The sequence below is a fragment of the Typopeltis vanoorti genome, chromosome 1, assembly GCF_054136105.1.
Source record: "Typopeltis vanoorti isolate ZY-2024b chromosome 1, IOZ_Tvanoo_1.0, whole genome shotgun sequence".
NCBI lineage: Eukaryota > Metazoa > Arthropoda > Arachnida > Uropygi > Thelyphonidae > Typopeltis > Typopeltis vanoorti.
Genome location: NC_143549.1, coordinates 154830893 through 154849134, shown reverse-complemented (window position 1 = coordinate 154849134; position 18242 = coordinate 154830893). Strand labels below are relative to the sequence as shown.

Here is an 18242-nt window from a genome sequence, read left to right as displayed (position 1 = left end):
ATCTGTTCATGCCCTGATCATTCTCAGAACTCTCATATCTGTGATTTCTCATCTTTGGTCAAGTGTTTTATTTCTAACCCAGTTCTTAGATCCATAAGTTAAAATTGGTTTGAGCACTGTCTTGTATACAGCTAATTTAGTGTTTTGAATAATTTCTCTCTTATTCCATATAAATTTATTCAGTTGACTTCCAATCATACCAGCTTTGTTGATTATGTTGTCTATTTCCATATTTAATATACCATCTTCACTAAAAATTGTGCTTAGGTAGCTAAAATGTTTTACTTGTTCTATATGTGTTCTCCATTCACAATTCAGTTGATATTTTCATTGCATCTGCCTATTTTCATTGTCTTGTTATTGCTGACCCTTCATGCCAAATCTGTTACAACAGTTATTCAATTTAGCCAAGGAATCTTGCAGACTAGTACTAGATTTATTTAAAAGTATAACATTATTCGCATAAAGTAAAGACCCGACATTAACATCTCCAATTTTGATATTAGTTTTAATGCCGCTTTCCTTCAAAATGTGATCTATATAGATAATGAATAGCAGAGGGGATAATGTACATCCTTGACTGACACCAGATTTAACATCAAACCATCTTCCTATACTTCCTTCAAGTCTAACTGCTGATACAACAACTCAAATAAAGACATTATAAAGAACTATATAATGCCCACCTTGACACCATATCTTCTTCTTCTTCAACCTTTTGGTTCTGTCCACTGCTGGACGAAGGTTTCCCCCCCCCATGATTTTCCAGACTACTCGGTTTTCTGCCTCTCCCATCCATCTCACTCCTGCAATTTGTTCCAGTTCATCCCTCCACCTTCTTTTCTGTCTTCCTCTTTGTCTTGCTCCATCCATTGGTCTCCACTCTGTTGTTTTTCTAGTCCATCTCCTGTCACTGCATCTGGCAATATTGCCAGCCCATCTCCGCTTTGCCTGTTTAATGTATTTTACAATATCCATGATACCTGTTTGAGATCTTATCCAGGTATTTGTCTTCCTAGCTCTTAATGTTAGTTTTAGCATACTTCTCTCCATGCGATGTTGTGTTGTTCTCAGCTTTTTGTTTAGGGCTTCTGTTAAAGTCCATGTTTCTCCTTCGTATTTTAGGACAGGAAGTATGCACTGGTCAAAAGCTTTCCTTTTTAGACTCATAGGGGATGTCACTTCTGAATATGTCTCTCATTTTCCAATAAGCCATCCATCCAAGGTGAATTCTTCGTTCAATCTCTTTTCTTTGGCAATCCTCAAAGGATAACAGTTGGCCCAAATATACATAAGAAGTAACTTGTTCTGTTTCATGGTTTTCAACTTTGACATTTCTATGGTTTATGTATTTATTCATCATTATTTTTGTTTTTTCTCTATTTATTTTTAATCCAATTTTTAATCCAAGCTTTGGAGGCTTCATTGGCTTCATTTAGTAGATTTAGCCTTTCTTCCAGATCTTCAAGATTATCTGCTATTAGGACAATATCATCTGCAAATTTCAGATGATGCAGCCTTTCTCCATTTATGTTTATTCCTTTTATTTCTCAATCAAGGCTTCTAAAGACTTCCTCTAGTGCAGCTGTAAATAATTTGGGAGATATGGTGTCGCCTTGCCGCCTTTTTGTATTGTGAACTTTTCACTGTTTTTATATAATTTAATTACAGAAGTTACATTATTGTAAATATGTAAATAATTTTTAAGGTTTCTCAGTTCCCTGGATTTCAAGTGCTTTTAGTGTTGCAGATGTTTTAATTGAATCAAATGCTTTTTCGTAGTCTATACAAATTGTCCAAATTGCTATACAAGCATAACATTAAAGTAGCTTTTCTACCACTAGAAAAAATATCAAGATTTCTACATCCCCAAAACCCCCACATCACCCTTTAAAAAAAACCAGATGTCTATAAAATTTATTGTTTCTGTGGCATCTGTTATGTAGGCCATATGGGAAGATTAGGGGAAATTTGTATGAATGAACATCAAAAAGACATACAAAAAAGGAAAGAACACCAATCAATCCTAGCATCTCACACAACTTCAACTGGCCATAATGTGCTTTGGCATAAAACGAACATGTCTTATATTGAAGAAAACTGTTTCACAAGAAAATTCAAGGAAGCTGCAAAATATCCTTAGAATCCCAGCCTAATGCAACAAAAACCAGAGCCTAATTCTACACCAAGTTTGGTCAGCAATGATAAAAAATATACCTAAGTCAGGCCTCAGACAGAGTGAATGTGAACAACAGAACATGACAACATCCAGCATTGTTCAAACACAGCATGCATTAATGTATGTATAGATATTGCATTCGGATTTTTCAATTTGATGAACAGTTAGACCACCATAATAACATCTAATGGACTATTTTGAGTAATTTCTCATTTCTTGTGTTTAAACTATTAGTTACCTGTAACCCCTGAAGATGTAAGGCAAATGACATACAAAACTTGTCGGGTTTGTTTATCCTTATTTATCTTAAAAAACATGCCATCACAATACCGGAATCTTTCTTTTGAAGGATTTATCAAGGTTGTCAGTACAAGAATTTGAGGAAAGTAAGAAGCAGGACAGTGACATTTTCTAGGTTATTATGCAATAGAATCTTAGGTGCAGAAAAGGGCGGAAACATAAATTATTATTGCCATTATTATTATCCCAAGATCCAATGGAGTCAGACTCATCTAGGAGATCCCTTTTTGTCATACACACAGCTCATCATACTGTGCCTTAAACATATTCTATTCTCTACAGACATCATGCTCTCAGGCAATACATTCCAGTCCTTCACAACTCTCTATGCAAAAGGAGCTTCACAACTCTCGAAGCTACAAAGGAGGTTCTAGAGACGACCTCATGTTCTCTCATAATGTCCCACCATTTTGTGAAAAATCTCTTCATCTTTAATCTTATTACAACCTCTTATTAAGTTGTACGTCTATCATATCACCCTCTTCCTCCTATTCACTAGACTCTGCAAATTGCATCGTCTCAACCTTTTTTCATATTCAACATTCCAGAGATCATAAACTATTCTGATCAATCACCTCTAGATACTCTTCAACATCTTTTGGTCCTTTTGAAAACCATTCATATTTACCAATTTAGGGACATAAAACATGTGTTGAAATTATTATTTTACTTATTATTAATAAAATTTTGAACTTTTGAAAACCAGGTAACCAAATCTGTGCACAGTATTCCATATGTGGCGTAATTTTATACAAAGTCTTATACAATGGCCAGAATCTCCTACTTCTACAAGTCAGTGTCCTCCACGTCATTGCCAGAATTCATTATGTTGTTCTCACAATTTTGACAATATGTCCTCTAAATTTTACATTCTTTTCCACCATCACCCTAAGATTCTTATTTCCTCCACCTCCAGTATATCTCCATGAACAGTAAATTCTGCATCCATCTATGTTTTCCAATTTTTAAAACCTTACATTTTGTAACATTGAACTGACATTCCCATTCACTCAGTATATTCAAGTCTTGTAAGGCCACGTCTGTTCTACTTCTCATAGTTCGTCCCAACTTTGCATCATCTGCGAACAACTGTATGTCCCCATTCAAATATTTCCCAATATCATTAGCATACAAGTCAAACAGCAGTAGCCCTAAAACTGATCCTTAAGGCACCACTAGTGACTTTTTTCTGGGATATTGCTCCCCCATACATAACTTGTTGATACCTAGTTTATTCAAATCATCTTGCAGAATATCTACATAGCCTTTATCTACTATTGCCTTCCCCTGGTTGTGCATAATCAGCAAAGAACTGACATCCTTCAGCTGAAAAGAGTTTGAGAACAAGAACCAAACCTTGGATATTCAGTGGCAAGCCCTGAAGAAACACTAATTGATTCAGCCAGAGAGGCATGTGATGAGATTGTCTACAAGGATAGAAAAATCAGAACTCCATGGTGGACACAGGCAGTTAAAGGGCAGTGAAGGAAAAGAAGAAAACATATTAAAAATTCTTGGCAAATAGGTCAGCTTGTGCCCTTAGAGAATACAGAGATAAATATAAGAAAGCTAAATGCCATGTAAAACTAGCTATATAAAAGTCGTGGGAACACTTTGGTAAGAATATAGAAAATAAATATCAAGAAGGTGGTCAGATATTCTGGAGGTTGTTGAAGAAGCTCAGAAATGGAGGAAGGATTGCTGTAAAAGAAATTAAAGATGATGAAGGTGACATGAAAAGTGGAGAAAAAGATGTCCTTGAAGTATACAATAATTACTTTGAAAGATTGCTAAATGAAACAATCAGTTACAGCACAGTGATAAAAAAACACTCAACAGGCATGCAGTTAGGAATACATATCCATACTTGAAGTAGAAAAAAGCTATGAAAAGCCTGAAATGTGGAAAGGTAGATGGAGTAGATGATATTTGACCAGAACTGCTTAAGTATGGAGCTATGAAAGTCGTATAGTGGCTGCTCTCTGCATAGTTCATAAGTCTGGACAGAGGGACGAGTTGCAGATGATTGGAGTAGAGTTCTCATAGTACTCATATATAAAGAGGGAAATAAAACTGAATGTGAGAATTATAGGGGTATTTCCCTACTGAGTGTTCATGGTAAGATTTATGCAAGTATATTTGAGAAACAGTTGAGAAGGATTGTGTTAGGGAAGCTTGGTGAAGAACAAGCTGGATTCAGACCAAAGAGAGGCTGTCAGGTATGATAAATAGTTGAGAAATCATGGGAATATAACAAAGAAGTGTATTTCAGTTTTGTAGATTTGGAAAAGGCATATGACAAGGTACCAAGAGAAAAGCCATTCGAAATGCTACAGTTGTATGGTGTAAGTGGGGCATTATATCAAGCTATGCTTAGTCTTTATTTGAGTTGTAAGTTAGCAGTTAGAATCGAAGGAAGTACAGGAAGATGGTTTAATGTTAAATCTGGTGTCAGACAGTGATGTACATTATACCCTCTTATAAATTAATCCAGTACTGCAAGATTCCTTGGCTAAATTGAATAACTGTTGTAATAGATTTGGCAAGAAGGTCAGCAATAAGAAGACAATGAAAATAGGCAGAAGCATCGAAAATATCAACTGCATTGTGAATGGAGAACCTATAGAACAGGTAAAATATTTCAGCTACTTAGGCACGATTTTTAGTGAAGATGGTAAATTAAATGTAGAAATGGACAACAGAATCAACAAAGCCAGTGTGGTAGGAAGGCAACTGAATAAATTTATATGGAATAAGAGAGAAATTAGCCAAAATACTAAATTAACTGTATCAAACCAATTTTAACTTATGGATCTGAGAGCTGGGTTAGAAATAAAACACTTGACCAAAGACTAGAGACCGCAGATGTGAGAGTCATGAAAAAGATTAAGAACACCAGCAGATGACATCAATGGCAATATCATATTAAAAATGAGGATATTGGGAAAGAACTTGACATTGTTAACATTCAGGAATGTGTTAGCAGAGCTAATCTCAGGTGGTATGTCACTTAAACAGAATGGGAGAGGAATGTCTAGCAAAACATGTTCTCCATTATTTATAAATGTGTTGCTAATAATCTTTAATTCTTGTTTAAGAATTAAATCCGTCGCAAAAATTTGGAGTCATTAACACTCCTAAAAACAGAGCTATAACAATTTGCTCTAATCAACAAGCTCTTAAACAAGAATTAAAGATGATTAGCAACACATTTATAAATAATGGCTATAACAAAAATACTATCAATAAAGTTCTTCATAAAACTTCATTAAAAAAGAATATAGATTACAGTAAAATCATAGCCATCCCATACATTAAAGGGTTATCAGAAAAAAATCAATAGAATCCTACACCATTATAATCTTAATGCCTCTTTTAAACCACTTATAAACTTAAAAAACATATTTAACTCCTCTAATGATCCTTTCCTTCCATTGGCACATTCTGGAGTTTATTGCATCTACTGCACCTGTAACTTACCTTATCTTGGTGAAACTGGACGTACAATCCCTGTACGTAAAAGAAAACAAAAAGACACATTAAATATAATAATTTTGGTGAAGCAGGCCTCTCAGATCACGCCCTCGACACCCTACACCAAATTGATTGGAAAGTATCTGCTCTTTACATCATACAAAAACCTGGTATGAAAGAAAATTTAAAGAAGCCTGTGAAATTCTGATTAACCAGCCTAATCTCAATAATAATGGCATAAAAATTCCAAGAATTTGGATCATGCATATTCAGCCCTTAGTTTCCAGTGTTGTGACCCCCCCCCCTTTTTTTTTTTTTTTACTTGTGTATATGGTGGTAACTCCAATATTAATATACTTAAACAATATCAGATACTTGGGGAGTCTCATTGATCCTCAATTACTCTTATATCTCAATCCTTGTAGCTAGTCTTAAAATAAGCAGTGGTATTGTACTTAGCAGAAGTTAGTAGAAAAAGACATCTTATTAATTTGTATTAGTCTATACAGATTCTCATTAATCAATTTGTTCCCTTATTAACATAGAGAAAATTTATATTATACTGCGCCACTCTATGCCTAGATGCTATGAAAAATAACCCCATGGAAAAATCAATCAATAAGTACAGTAACACTTTAGTTTCTTTAGGCTAAGGATACTTTAAATATCTCAATTATTTTCTTTTATACAGATGTGTCGAGGTTACTCAGTCTTTCCTATCACTTTGGGTTCCAGCTAAGATCTGAATAATTTTATGAAATGGTACAGTGAATTGAATTCAGGAAAGCACATGATTATGCATAAAACAAAGGACATTTATTTCACTTTAGAATACACACTACAAGATATATCAAATTCTAGTAATAAGGCAATTCACTCAAAGTAATTTGGTGCTCTACTTCTCTAATTAAGAAACATCAATTTAACATCATTACTGCATTCAAACAGATATTACTTCCATGAAAATACTATTAAAATTAAAACACAATTCAATTTCACCAATACATAGAGTAAAACAAATGAAAGTCCTGTATTAAGTACACATTAATCCTCATGATATCTCAAAGTTAATCAATAAAAGTGCATTCTTAAACAAGTCTTATACTAAACACAGTAATTCAATATCAACTGATTAATAATTCATTCATATATCCCAGTGGAATAACATGTTACACTAATGCTCCCATATGGGCATAATGCACTTCAAGGCACTTTTATAGCAAACAATTCCCTTGTCAATCACACATAACTTAGTACAAATATTCTATGTTAAACAACTCATTAAAAGAGACAATTCACTCAGATATCTATTCTAATACTTTCTCAAGGGACATACAGTCTTATTAGATTAAGAACATTCCTCTCATAGACTAACCTAATAATCTAGATAATACAATCACAGGTAATGACTTCTGGTTCTAGATATGTTCACTCGGAACAAAGTAATGCCTTGGTTTTCGTTAACTTAGTGCTATTCATTAACATTATTCAATCCCTAGTTAAGGCAGAGACAAAATTGAATCAAATTTCTCTTACAGCATTCAGGCGACTTTCAACACATCTAGGTTCTGAATAACATCAATCGAGTGTTCCTAAATAGTCTATTCAGCTCCTTGTCTATTATTTCTCTCTGGCCAGCATAGCATTCACAGATTTCCTTGCACAGGGCCTTCCTCGATATCAGCATAGACCTTCATCACAGTGGACTTCAAGATTACTTGGCTGTATGCCTTTAGAAATCTCAGAGCACTCCTCAGACATCGCCTGCTCGGACTTAGTTTTTCTCTGTTGAAGTACAGCTTCCGTAGTACCAACTCTAAGTCATAGAACAAGGTGACTCATGCCGAGAGCTCCAAGATACGAACATCAGTGGTTCACCTGGGACACATCTAGGACGAAAATCAGGAACAAGAGAATGCTCCCAGGTCAGGTAATTAATTTTTATATCTCCCGCTATCTCCACTCATTGGATGTACTCACTTATCAAATCAACTTTCGTTTGCAAGTCACAAGTGCCAAATAGGACTCTGGCGGTTGAGACAGAACTGGTGCGCGATGAGCAGCGCGATCAATGCAATTGGTGGATGAGTTCCACACCCAAGCATGACTTGCAGAATTCAATACACGATCATAGCTGGTGGCAGCATTACCTATAATAGGATTAAGTTCCAAATAAAAGTATCTAGATCTATTGGTATTATTTCAAGGCACAAGGAAAATATCAAGTAGTACACATTTTTAACATATAAGCTGTAGGTGAAATTTACAGAGTTAGAATTTAATACATTATTCACTTAAACAGCATCATTCTGATTATCACTTAGTCTTTGGGAAATGGCGAACTTATTAAATCGGGAATGAAAAGCATTCATTTCATGAATTTGTTCATTCACGATTTAACACCAGCATACTTTAGGACTTTGAGCAATTTTTAGCTTGTATTGGAAACTATTCCATACCAATTGATTGAAATTTATATGTATAATCACATAGTTTTTTTTCATATATATATATGATCAAGGCTTTTACTCAGTTGTTGTGATACATTTTGAAACATAGATTTAATGACTTAAAAAACCGAGATAACTTATAAAGATTTTAATGAGAATAATACAACTAGTTTCGGCTTATAACAGCCTTCCTCAGGTATTCATAAAGGAAAAGAATAGTAATAAACATTGAAGTATCTAAAACAAATTACAGGTAAAAATTGCCACACGTAATTGATACATAAAAAACGTATTTTTTCAAGTTGTTCTAACAGGCATGCCATTGTTTATTGCAAGGGTGCGTGCAGGCTCATGTGAAAGCCAATATCTTTCCAGTTGTTTTTGAGTTTGAAAGAAGAATTGTAGAATCAAGGGAAATCCTGCTGAACCCTGTCCACTTAAACAACAATTTGAGTTATAACATCCCAGATAGCCATGCTGCAGTTATTCAGTATTGGCGTTCACGTGAACCTGCATGCACACTTGCAATAAACAATGGCACGCCTGTTAGAACAACTTGAAAAAATTCAACGTTTTTTATGTATCAATTATGTGTGGTAATTTTTACCTGTAATTTCCAGTTGTTTTAGATACTTCAATGTTTATTACTATTCTTTTCCTTTATGAATACCTGAGGAAGGCTATTATAAGCCGAAACTAGTTGTATTATTCTCATTAAAATCTTTATAAGTTATCTCGATTTTTTAAGTCATTAAATCTATGTTTTAAAACATATATATATATATAATATAAACATGGTGCTCTCCAGCCCAGTTTAATTTTGTAACCTAATAGATAACAATAATAACAGGATTCTAGCTTTGATGTAATAAAGGTTTTTTTCCCCTCACCAGAGGTCAGGCTAATAATTGTTGTAACAGTTGGTCAGTAACTTTAGCAAACCATGTAGATTGTAGTGCAGCTTGTTTCTTTGTATATATGTGTATGCGCCAGATGATGATCTTGATATGAAGGTCGAAACGTTGAGTGTTCATTTTGGTTTATATTAAACTAAAGTTTTGCTCTAACACAGTAGTTGTCTCCATAATTTTTTATAATGTAATCCGATATTGTTGGAGTCTTGACAGGTAACAGATTGATTTGGAGGAAAATTGTAAGTAATGACAGTATCATCTTAACAGTATTGTAGGCCCCTGGGGTAAGCAATGCACTGGGTTCCCTACCCACCCACCTACAGGAATAATAATGCAAATGGTCAATAAAATTAAGCCTATAGATTTATTAGTTTATTGGTACTTTTAACAAAATCAATGTTTAAACATAAAAAGACGTGCTTTAATGCGAGGATTAATCAACATAAACTTTTGCAAAATTTCTTTGCATAGAATTGATTTATAATTGGCTTAAAGTCAATATTATCACCAAAAAAATAAAATAAATATATATATATATATATACTTTTTTTTAATTTCATTTTTTTAAAATTTGATTTATAGTATAGTATGAAAAGTATTTAATTATTGATGTATTATTTTTTATTTTATTTTATTTTTTTTACGTTGGGCCCATATACAGGAGGTTAGTTGGTCAACCTATAGTATGTTTGTACCATATATGGGTGGTGGGTTACGAAAGGAGAAACTTGTTTACATTTGATTTGAATGCCTGTATGTTGTATTCCTTGGAAAATACGTCTGGGGGAAAGACTGTTCCACAGTACTGCAGTAGCAGGGATGAATGAGGAGGAAAAGAAACTTGTTCTGTGGGTTTCGAGGTGTACTGTGAAAGGATGTTGGGTGGCAGCTGTACGTGTTCCAATGGGCTTAGTACAGGGTGGGGAGAATTATTGATGCTGTTTCAGATGAGCATTTTCCATGAAAATATTTATAGAATATACAGATTGCAGAGACCAAGTGTCTGTGTGAAAGTGGGGGGAGTGAGTTGGTGAGGGATGGGTCATTTATTAGTCTAATTGTTCTCCTCTGTATTGAGTCAAGCATTTTGAGGGAGCTTTTTAAAGCCCCACTCCAGATGTGAGAGCAGTATTCGAGAGCTGGGCGGATTTGTGACATATAGTGTTAACAGCTGTTTAGGGGTGAAGTAGCGTCTTTGAGCGAAAGAGAAAACCTAGTTTTTTGGAAGCTGAGGATGCAATGGTTGTGATGTGTTTATGCCAGGAGAGGCTGGATGTCAAAGTAATTCTGAGAAGAGAAATTTCATCTTGTGTGAGAATTTGGGTGTTATCGAAAATAATGCTGTGGAAAAATGGTTCTTTTTTGTGAGAAATAAGACAGAACTGGGTTTTACTAGCGTTGAAGTTGACAAGGTTATCTGAGCCCCATCGGCAGATGACTTGGAGGTCAGAATTAAGGGCAGTGGTGGTTAATGTTCTGTGGGTTGAGATGAGTTGTGTGGAGCAGGGTTTGTCAAATGAAAGGGAGGAATGTAATGTGCTGTCATCTTCAAAACTGTGCATTTATTATGCGTGATCTCCAGTTCTCTTTCTTAGCTCAGTGTTCAGCGAGAATCAAGCAATTTATACACTCTGCCAAGAGAGAACTCATGAACAATATGACAGCATGGATTCCCTGAGCAACTGTCTAGTGTGCCCATGCCTTATGACAGCTCTGAGTAATGATGTAAGTTTTTCATGTTGTACTACCGTATCCTATCCACCCCTTGAGGGTACATGTCAGGAATTTGATGATGATATGGAACCTTGTGATATGAGACTTAGATTTTGCAACCTCATCAGAGGCAATGCTAGTTCTCTTACACATTCATGTAGTACATGGGCTTACTTGCCATCCAGTCCCACTGCTATATGTACATTGATATTTTTCAATATGCTCATCAACTACCTCAATTTTGGCATGCAGCTCTGTCACATTGGCAACCTCCACCTGGATGATATCCCTTTGCTAAATAATCACTCAGCTATTTCTTTAAATTAAATGAAACTCAACTATTTCTTTTGGTTCTGTCACCTTTGTACCATCAGCATTGATTAAAGTTATCCTACCATAGTCACTTTTTCTCTTACTTTCTTCATAATGAAAAAAACTTTTTTTTGTTTACTTTGGTTTACTAAGCACATGATTTACTTTGGCCTGCTTAGCTAATTTTTTCTCATAATCTGATTTGGTCTTTCTTATCATACTAGTCACCCTTCTTGCTTGCACTTTGTACTGCTTGTGAGTATGCTGATCACCTTTTTCTTTATAATCCCTCCACAGACTTTTATTATTATTTTTTTGCAGCTCTTGTTTTATATCTTTACTTTATATCCACTTAACCCTCACTTGATTTATCCCTCCTGACTGTGGGTATGCAGTCTGATACTGCTTCTTTCAAACGATCCCTGACCATTTCCCATGCACTACTGATATTCTTTCCTCATAGCATCTTAAGCCATGGCAATACTTCAAGATGCCTCCTAAGCCTGTCATAATTGCTAGCTTTATACATAAACCCTTTCTTGATAGAGAATTCAACATTTTACTAACTTCTCAAATCAAGATGCATGGTCACTCTTCCCCAACTGAAGACAGAGTGTCATCTACCTTGGTTATGGTTATATCTTCTAATGCTGTTATCATATCCAACATTCTCAAACCCTGGATTCCCTCTGTAATATGTTGCTTCATGTAATTATCCCTTAGCAAATGTATAAATTTCACTTCCATCTTGCCATGTCCTTGCCCTTCTTTCTTCTTTTCAGTCTCTATCCCTATAGTTGAAGTCTCCCATTATAATTGTTCAGCCTTATGCTGATCTGCAAATACATGGCATCTTCATGTGGACCCCCCCCCCCCCCCCCAACAAGTCTATAGCAATAACCAACAATATATTTTGTCCTATTGGCCTCTATCTCTACCAGAGAGCCTCAAATGAACCATCTCCCCCATACCTCAAATTCTCTTTCATTTTGTTGGGTGTAGTCCAGCTATCATCAGCAATACCTCGTCTCCTGTCCTATTCCCTCCATCCTCCCTGAAAGTACAATACGTTCTATCTCTGTAACTATATCATTTTCTGTCAGCCAAATTTCACATGCCTATAATTTTTGGCTAAGTGAAACTGACCAATGCCAAAAACTCCTCTCCTTTATTTCTGATACTTATGGCATTCGTGTACATATATTTCAACATTCTCTTGGATTTGCAATTACCCATGTGTTATGTCATTACCCAACCCACTCAAATCTGAAACTTGTGTCATTGCATTAGGCATTGCATAATCATTTCTGTACATACACTCATTTATCCCAGGGGTGGCCAGACACGTACTCAATTGCATCCTCCCAAATAGCTCTAGTTTCCCTGGTTTTTCACTTCCAAACTCTCACTTAACAACACTTTCTTCAAATTCTCCAAACATGTAACTCCAAAACCATTCAAATGAAGTCCATCAGGCATATATAAGTCCTTTCATCCATTGAATTCACCAAATTCGTCAGTATAATCCAGAGAAAACATGGATTTGAGGGGCTGTGTTGTATGTGTTTTGCTCAATGGTAGAAGAAATGAACATTACATTGTGGTCTGAATTGCCTAGAGTACAAACAACATATATTTAGAAAGATAGCAGGTAAGGATGAGATCAGTAGTTCTTGGAGAGTAGTTTTCTTGTGTTCTCTTAGGCTTGTGAAAGATTGCTGATGATAAGCAGCAAATCCCTTGTCACCTCTACTTGCTGGTTCTGTATGGCTTAAAAAAAAGAAAAAAAGAAAAAAAAAAGACAGTCAGTTGGAGTTGTGAATGTTAGAATATCCAAGAAAAAAAGGACTTCACTATTAGGAAAGTTCATCAAATTCGTTATATATCTCCTGAGTGGCTGTACAGAATATTATAATAGTACTACACAAAAAGTTTATATCATTACCAGCTGCTATTGACAATTTTTCTCCAAATCAACATGTTTTCTGTCAGGACTCCAATGTCATCAGATTTTCAGTCTTCTAACACAACTCTTAATCTATCGATCCATATAGAAGAGTCTTACCATACTCATAAAAAAAAGCACCTCTTTTGCTAACCTTTCTCATTTTAAGTGACTATACCACTTCAGTTTAGTTTTGCTCACACATTTCTGAATGCCTAAAATCCCAACATCCTTCTTAACATCTCCGTTTTTTTTATGATTCTGCCATTGCTGCCATCTGTTCACTTCACTAATTTTTCTCAGAATTCTCACATCTGTGGTCTCCAGTCTTTGATTGTGTTTTATTTCTAACCCAGATATCAAATCCATAAGTTAAAATTGATGTTTGAACACTGTCCTGTATGCTGCTTTTTTAGTGTTTTCACTAATTTCTCTCTTATTCCTTAGAAATTTATTCGGTTAGCTCCAAATCATACTAGCTTTTCTTCTGTTCTTCACTAAAAACTGTGTCTAAATTGCTGAAATATTTCACTTTTTCTATAGTTTTCATAGTTTTGGTCTTTTTATTGCTGATTTCATTCCAAATGTGTTACAGCTGTTATTCAATTTATTCAGAGAATCTTGGAATTGTGCACTGAATTTGTTTAAGAGTATGTTATCTGCTTAAAGCCAAGAGCTAATTTTGATCTCCCCAATTCTAATATAAAGCTTAATGCCAATTTCTTTCATAATATAATCCATATAGATGATGAATAATAGTTGAGAAAGCGTGCATCTTTGTCTTACACCTAATTTTACATGACACCATCTTCCTGTATTTCCTTCTGTTCTGACTTAAAACTTAAATATATGCTGCACATTGTTCTGTATAATGTTCCATTTACCCAATGCTTTTTCCAGATATACAAAACTTTAGTATAAGAGCCTTGTTATATTTTCATGATTTATGGACTATTTGTCATAAAGTGAAAATCTGGTCTTGACCACCTCTATTTCTATTTGGTGTGAACCCAATTTGTTCTTCTCAAAGTTTCTCTTCTTCAAAAAATTATGTATTTTTAGTAAATATTATGAACTTTAACTTGGATATTGAAATAGTTTATTTAGGATGAATATTTATAGTGATCTCTCTTTAGTTTAGTTTGGTATGCTTCCAGTCTATTGATCTTTGTCATAGATATTTCAGCTTCTGGATTAACTGTATATCTGAATTTCTGTTTTGCATTTTGAATTAAAGTCACTGTTGTTGTGTAAGTGGCTCTGTAGTGCCACTTACATGCCAATTGGAAGAATAATGGGACATTGCACCCTTTGATTGGAAAAGACTTCAGTTTGATTCTTGTCATGATGAGAGAAATCATTATAGACTTTTTTTCATTTCAAAGTGAGTTAGTTGATCTCATAGCAAGACACAGGTTTTTTTTTTTTTTTTCTTTCAGAAACTCTTGTTTTATATCCTGCATACTGGCAAAATCAGCCATGAGAAAACACACACACACACACATGATTTAAAGGCAAAAAATGGTGGTGGTGGGTGGTAAATGGCATTGTATGTTGATGGTAGTAATAGTAGTAGTGGTGTCATCATATGTAGTTGAATTAAGTAGTGGAAACAGAATTTCATGTAGTTGGAGGATTAAAAAGGAGGAGTCAGCAAGATGAGTAGAGTAGAGTGCTATTTCATGGGACTCTAATAATTTAAATCCCATAGAAGGTGAGAGAATTAAGGGTATAAGGTTGGTACTATAAGGTAGCTAGTGAATTAGTCCTTTGCTATATATAGTCACTTATTTAGAAAATGGGCATGCAGTGAAATTCTCTAGCATAATTAGACTGTTTCTCAGCAGTCCCAATTTATTTAAACTAACAGATCACTGCTTTGGTATTATGTAGCCCTTTGTTTCTCAACATTTCCAGTCTTTAATTTGTTTAGGCCACTGTTTATTGCTTTTATCTTCAAGTTGGTTAGCATGATACATTTATATAAATTCTTACTGCACACAGATTACTGACTCGAATCAAAGTATACCATAAAAGACAGTTTTTCTGAAGCATCATCATGTCAACACCTGCTGATTAGAATTAGAGAAAAATTTTTTAATTTGGTGAACAACTATCTTTGGTTGAATCAATAATTTGTTTTGAAAAAGTTTGAATTTAAAATATTATCATTCTTTTGTGGAAGCAATGTATATGAAATAATTTACTTCTGTTTAACTTAATAATATGTACTTGTCACTTATGCTTATTAATATATTATGTCAGTTATTTTGAAGCTTAATAATTTAATAATCTAAATTTCTAGGCTAAATCTGTGGGTAGTGGTTTATCAGAAGCTTTGAAATATATTACACCTTCATCTTTATTTTCATTCAGTCCTCTTCATAATGTAGAAAAGAAAGGTATGTATGTATGTATGTTGTGTGTGTGTGTATGTGTATATATATATGTGTGTATGTCATTACATCATCATGTTATGCTCAAATATATATGACTTTATAAATATATAAGGCCAAATAATTGGCTTTATAGAAGCCTAATTATTGCTCTTCTGGGCAGTTAATCCTACCTGCATAGTGTATTGTGTCTTCGTCTTCTGCATATATTCTTTTGTCAATTTTCATTTCTTATGAAATGAAAAAAAAATCTTTGTTTTTTTCAGGGAAGATGAAAAACCCTAATGCTTTATTTGATCAATTAATTTACCTGCAGGACAGGATTCAAAGTTAGGTATTTCCAGAGCATCATTATACTGAGCTACAGAGGCTCTCCTTCTCTCTCTCTGTATGTGATGTGTGTGTGTATTTATAGTAATCTGTTGTTTATTCAACCTTCAAAATAATGACCCTTCAGTTATCTGACCTTCACATTCCATCTGACTTATGCTAGAGCACCATGTAATTGTACTTCAGTAGTCTGACCGTTGTTATCAGAATTTGCTATTCTAATAATTGAAGGGTTGGATAAATGGACAGAGAGGATTATTTGTGTATGTAATTCTACAGAAGATGCATTGAAGTATCAGAATTTTTTGAATAATGAGAGAGGACTGCTCAAATAAGAAAAAAAAACTGATTCTTGTTGTACTCTTAAACAGTAGAGTAGGAAATGAATTAGTGACAAATAGAAATATTTGGGAAAATTTGAAGAAAACAGCAGAGTATATAATAATGGTATATCTCTGTGCTGGATTTATGTTCAGGATATCGATAAGTCATTATTCATATTCATAGAGGGTCATATGAATTCTCATATAGAATGCTCCCTATGAGAATAGATTGATGATCTGTAGGCTTCAAAAATTAGCTGATAGGTGAAAAAGAGGAGACATGTAAGTTATTAAAGGAGTTTGATAGGACTGATGCTGAAGAATTTTTTCAGTACATGAGAATGAAGAGAACAAGGGATCCCCAGTGGAAGTTGTATCAGAGTGTGGTTAGCAAGGGTGTTAGAACTAGATTTTTTTTGCTTTGAGGGTGATGGATGGGTAGAATGAGTTGCCAGAAGTGGTTGTGGGTGCTTCATCAGTGAATGAGTTTAAGGAGAAGTATGATAGGTATTGTGTGAACGATGGCTAGTGTGTGAATAAATGGATCTCTCATGATGACTCTCCTGATTCCATGGAGATAGTTGTATAATAATAATAATTATTATCATGAACACAAACAGCATTATATGCCAAAATATATGTTGCAACATGTTCACTGCATACTTAAAATGGAGAGAACACAAGAAATAAAATTCTTATTGTGGTTATATTATTGTTTATAGTGTCAGATTAGGTTAGGCTGCAAGAAGATATAAGAGATTTAAAATGCGCAGTGAACATTGTTTTGTTTCAAGCATGATAAAAATGACTATTATACTGGAAAAAAAAAAATTAAAGAAATAATGTTGAGCAGATTACTTTACCTAAGTGATCTGGCAAAATCTGAAGAGAACATTGAAAATTGTTTCTTTCCAGAACTCTCTCTCTTTGCAGAAGAAAATGTTGTAAGGACAGAAAAATCAGAACTTCATAGTGTACTCAAGAAGATAAATAGCTGATCTTGGAAAAGAAGAAATTGCATTTGAAATATTGGCAAGAAACTCATACTGAGTTTCTTGCCAGATACTTCAAATAATTTACATTCTCTTACCATTAGAGAACGTAAAGTAAAATCTGAGAAAGCTGTTATTTGCTAAAGTAATGAAACAGAATTTATGAGAACATTTAGAAATAACACAAAGATAAATGTTATAAAAGTGGCAAAATGTTCTGGAATCTAGTGAAAAAAAAAAGATTAGGAATGTAGAGAAGAGCATTTTAAAAAAAGCAACTGGAGATGATAAAGGTCAGAGTACCAAAGATAAAAATATTCTGGATGTCTAGAGTAATTATTATTTCAATAATTGCTAAATGAAATAAGTGGTGACAGAATAAGGATAAAAATGAGAGGAATCAGGAATACATATCAGTATAATGCTCTTCAAAATGGTACAGTTAAAGTTTTAAATGAAACAGTATATAGCCTATAATTGAATTCTGAATCAACAGTAAATCAAGTTCTAAACCATTTTCCTACCTCCTTCAATTAGAATTGAAGGATGTATAGGCAAATCATTTGATGTAAAATCACTCTATGTTATTCATCCATTGTTATTTGTCATCTACATGAATCTCATTATGAAGGAAGGTAATATAAAACCCGATATCAGAATCTGATATATTAAACTCATCTCTTTTGCATTATTTAATTTACTTAAATAATTATTTAAAATTATTCAATTTACTTAAATCTGCTTCATCAGAACACTTTAAATAAATTGAATAACTGCTGTATCAAATTTGGTTTGAAAATCAGTATTATAATGACAAATCTATGAAAATAGGAATATGGCAAACCGTCACCTGCATTATCAGGAGATAACATCCTGGAGAAGTAAGATGTTTTAGGCATTTATGAAAAATATTT

General features: G+C 34.1%; 1 protein-coding gene across 1 annotated transcript in view; it reads left to right on the top strand.

Moving 5' to 3' along the window:
- The window catches only part of rtet (major facilitator superfamily domain-containing protein rtet), a 116636-nt gene that overhangs the window by 15217 nt on the left and 83177 nt on the right, over positions 1 to 18242 (top strand). The window contains exon 3 of the mRNA XM_090399720.1: positions 15593 to 15689. Coding sequence (XP_090255846.1) covers positions 15593 to 15689 — 97 coding nt within the window. The remainder of the gene's footprint in view (positions 1 to 15592; positions 15690 to 18242) is intronic.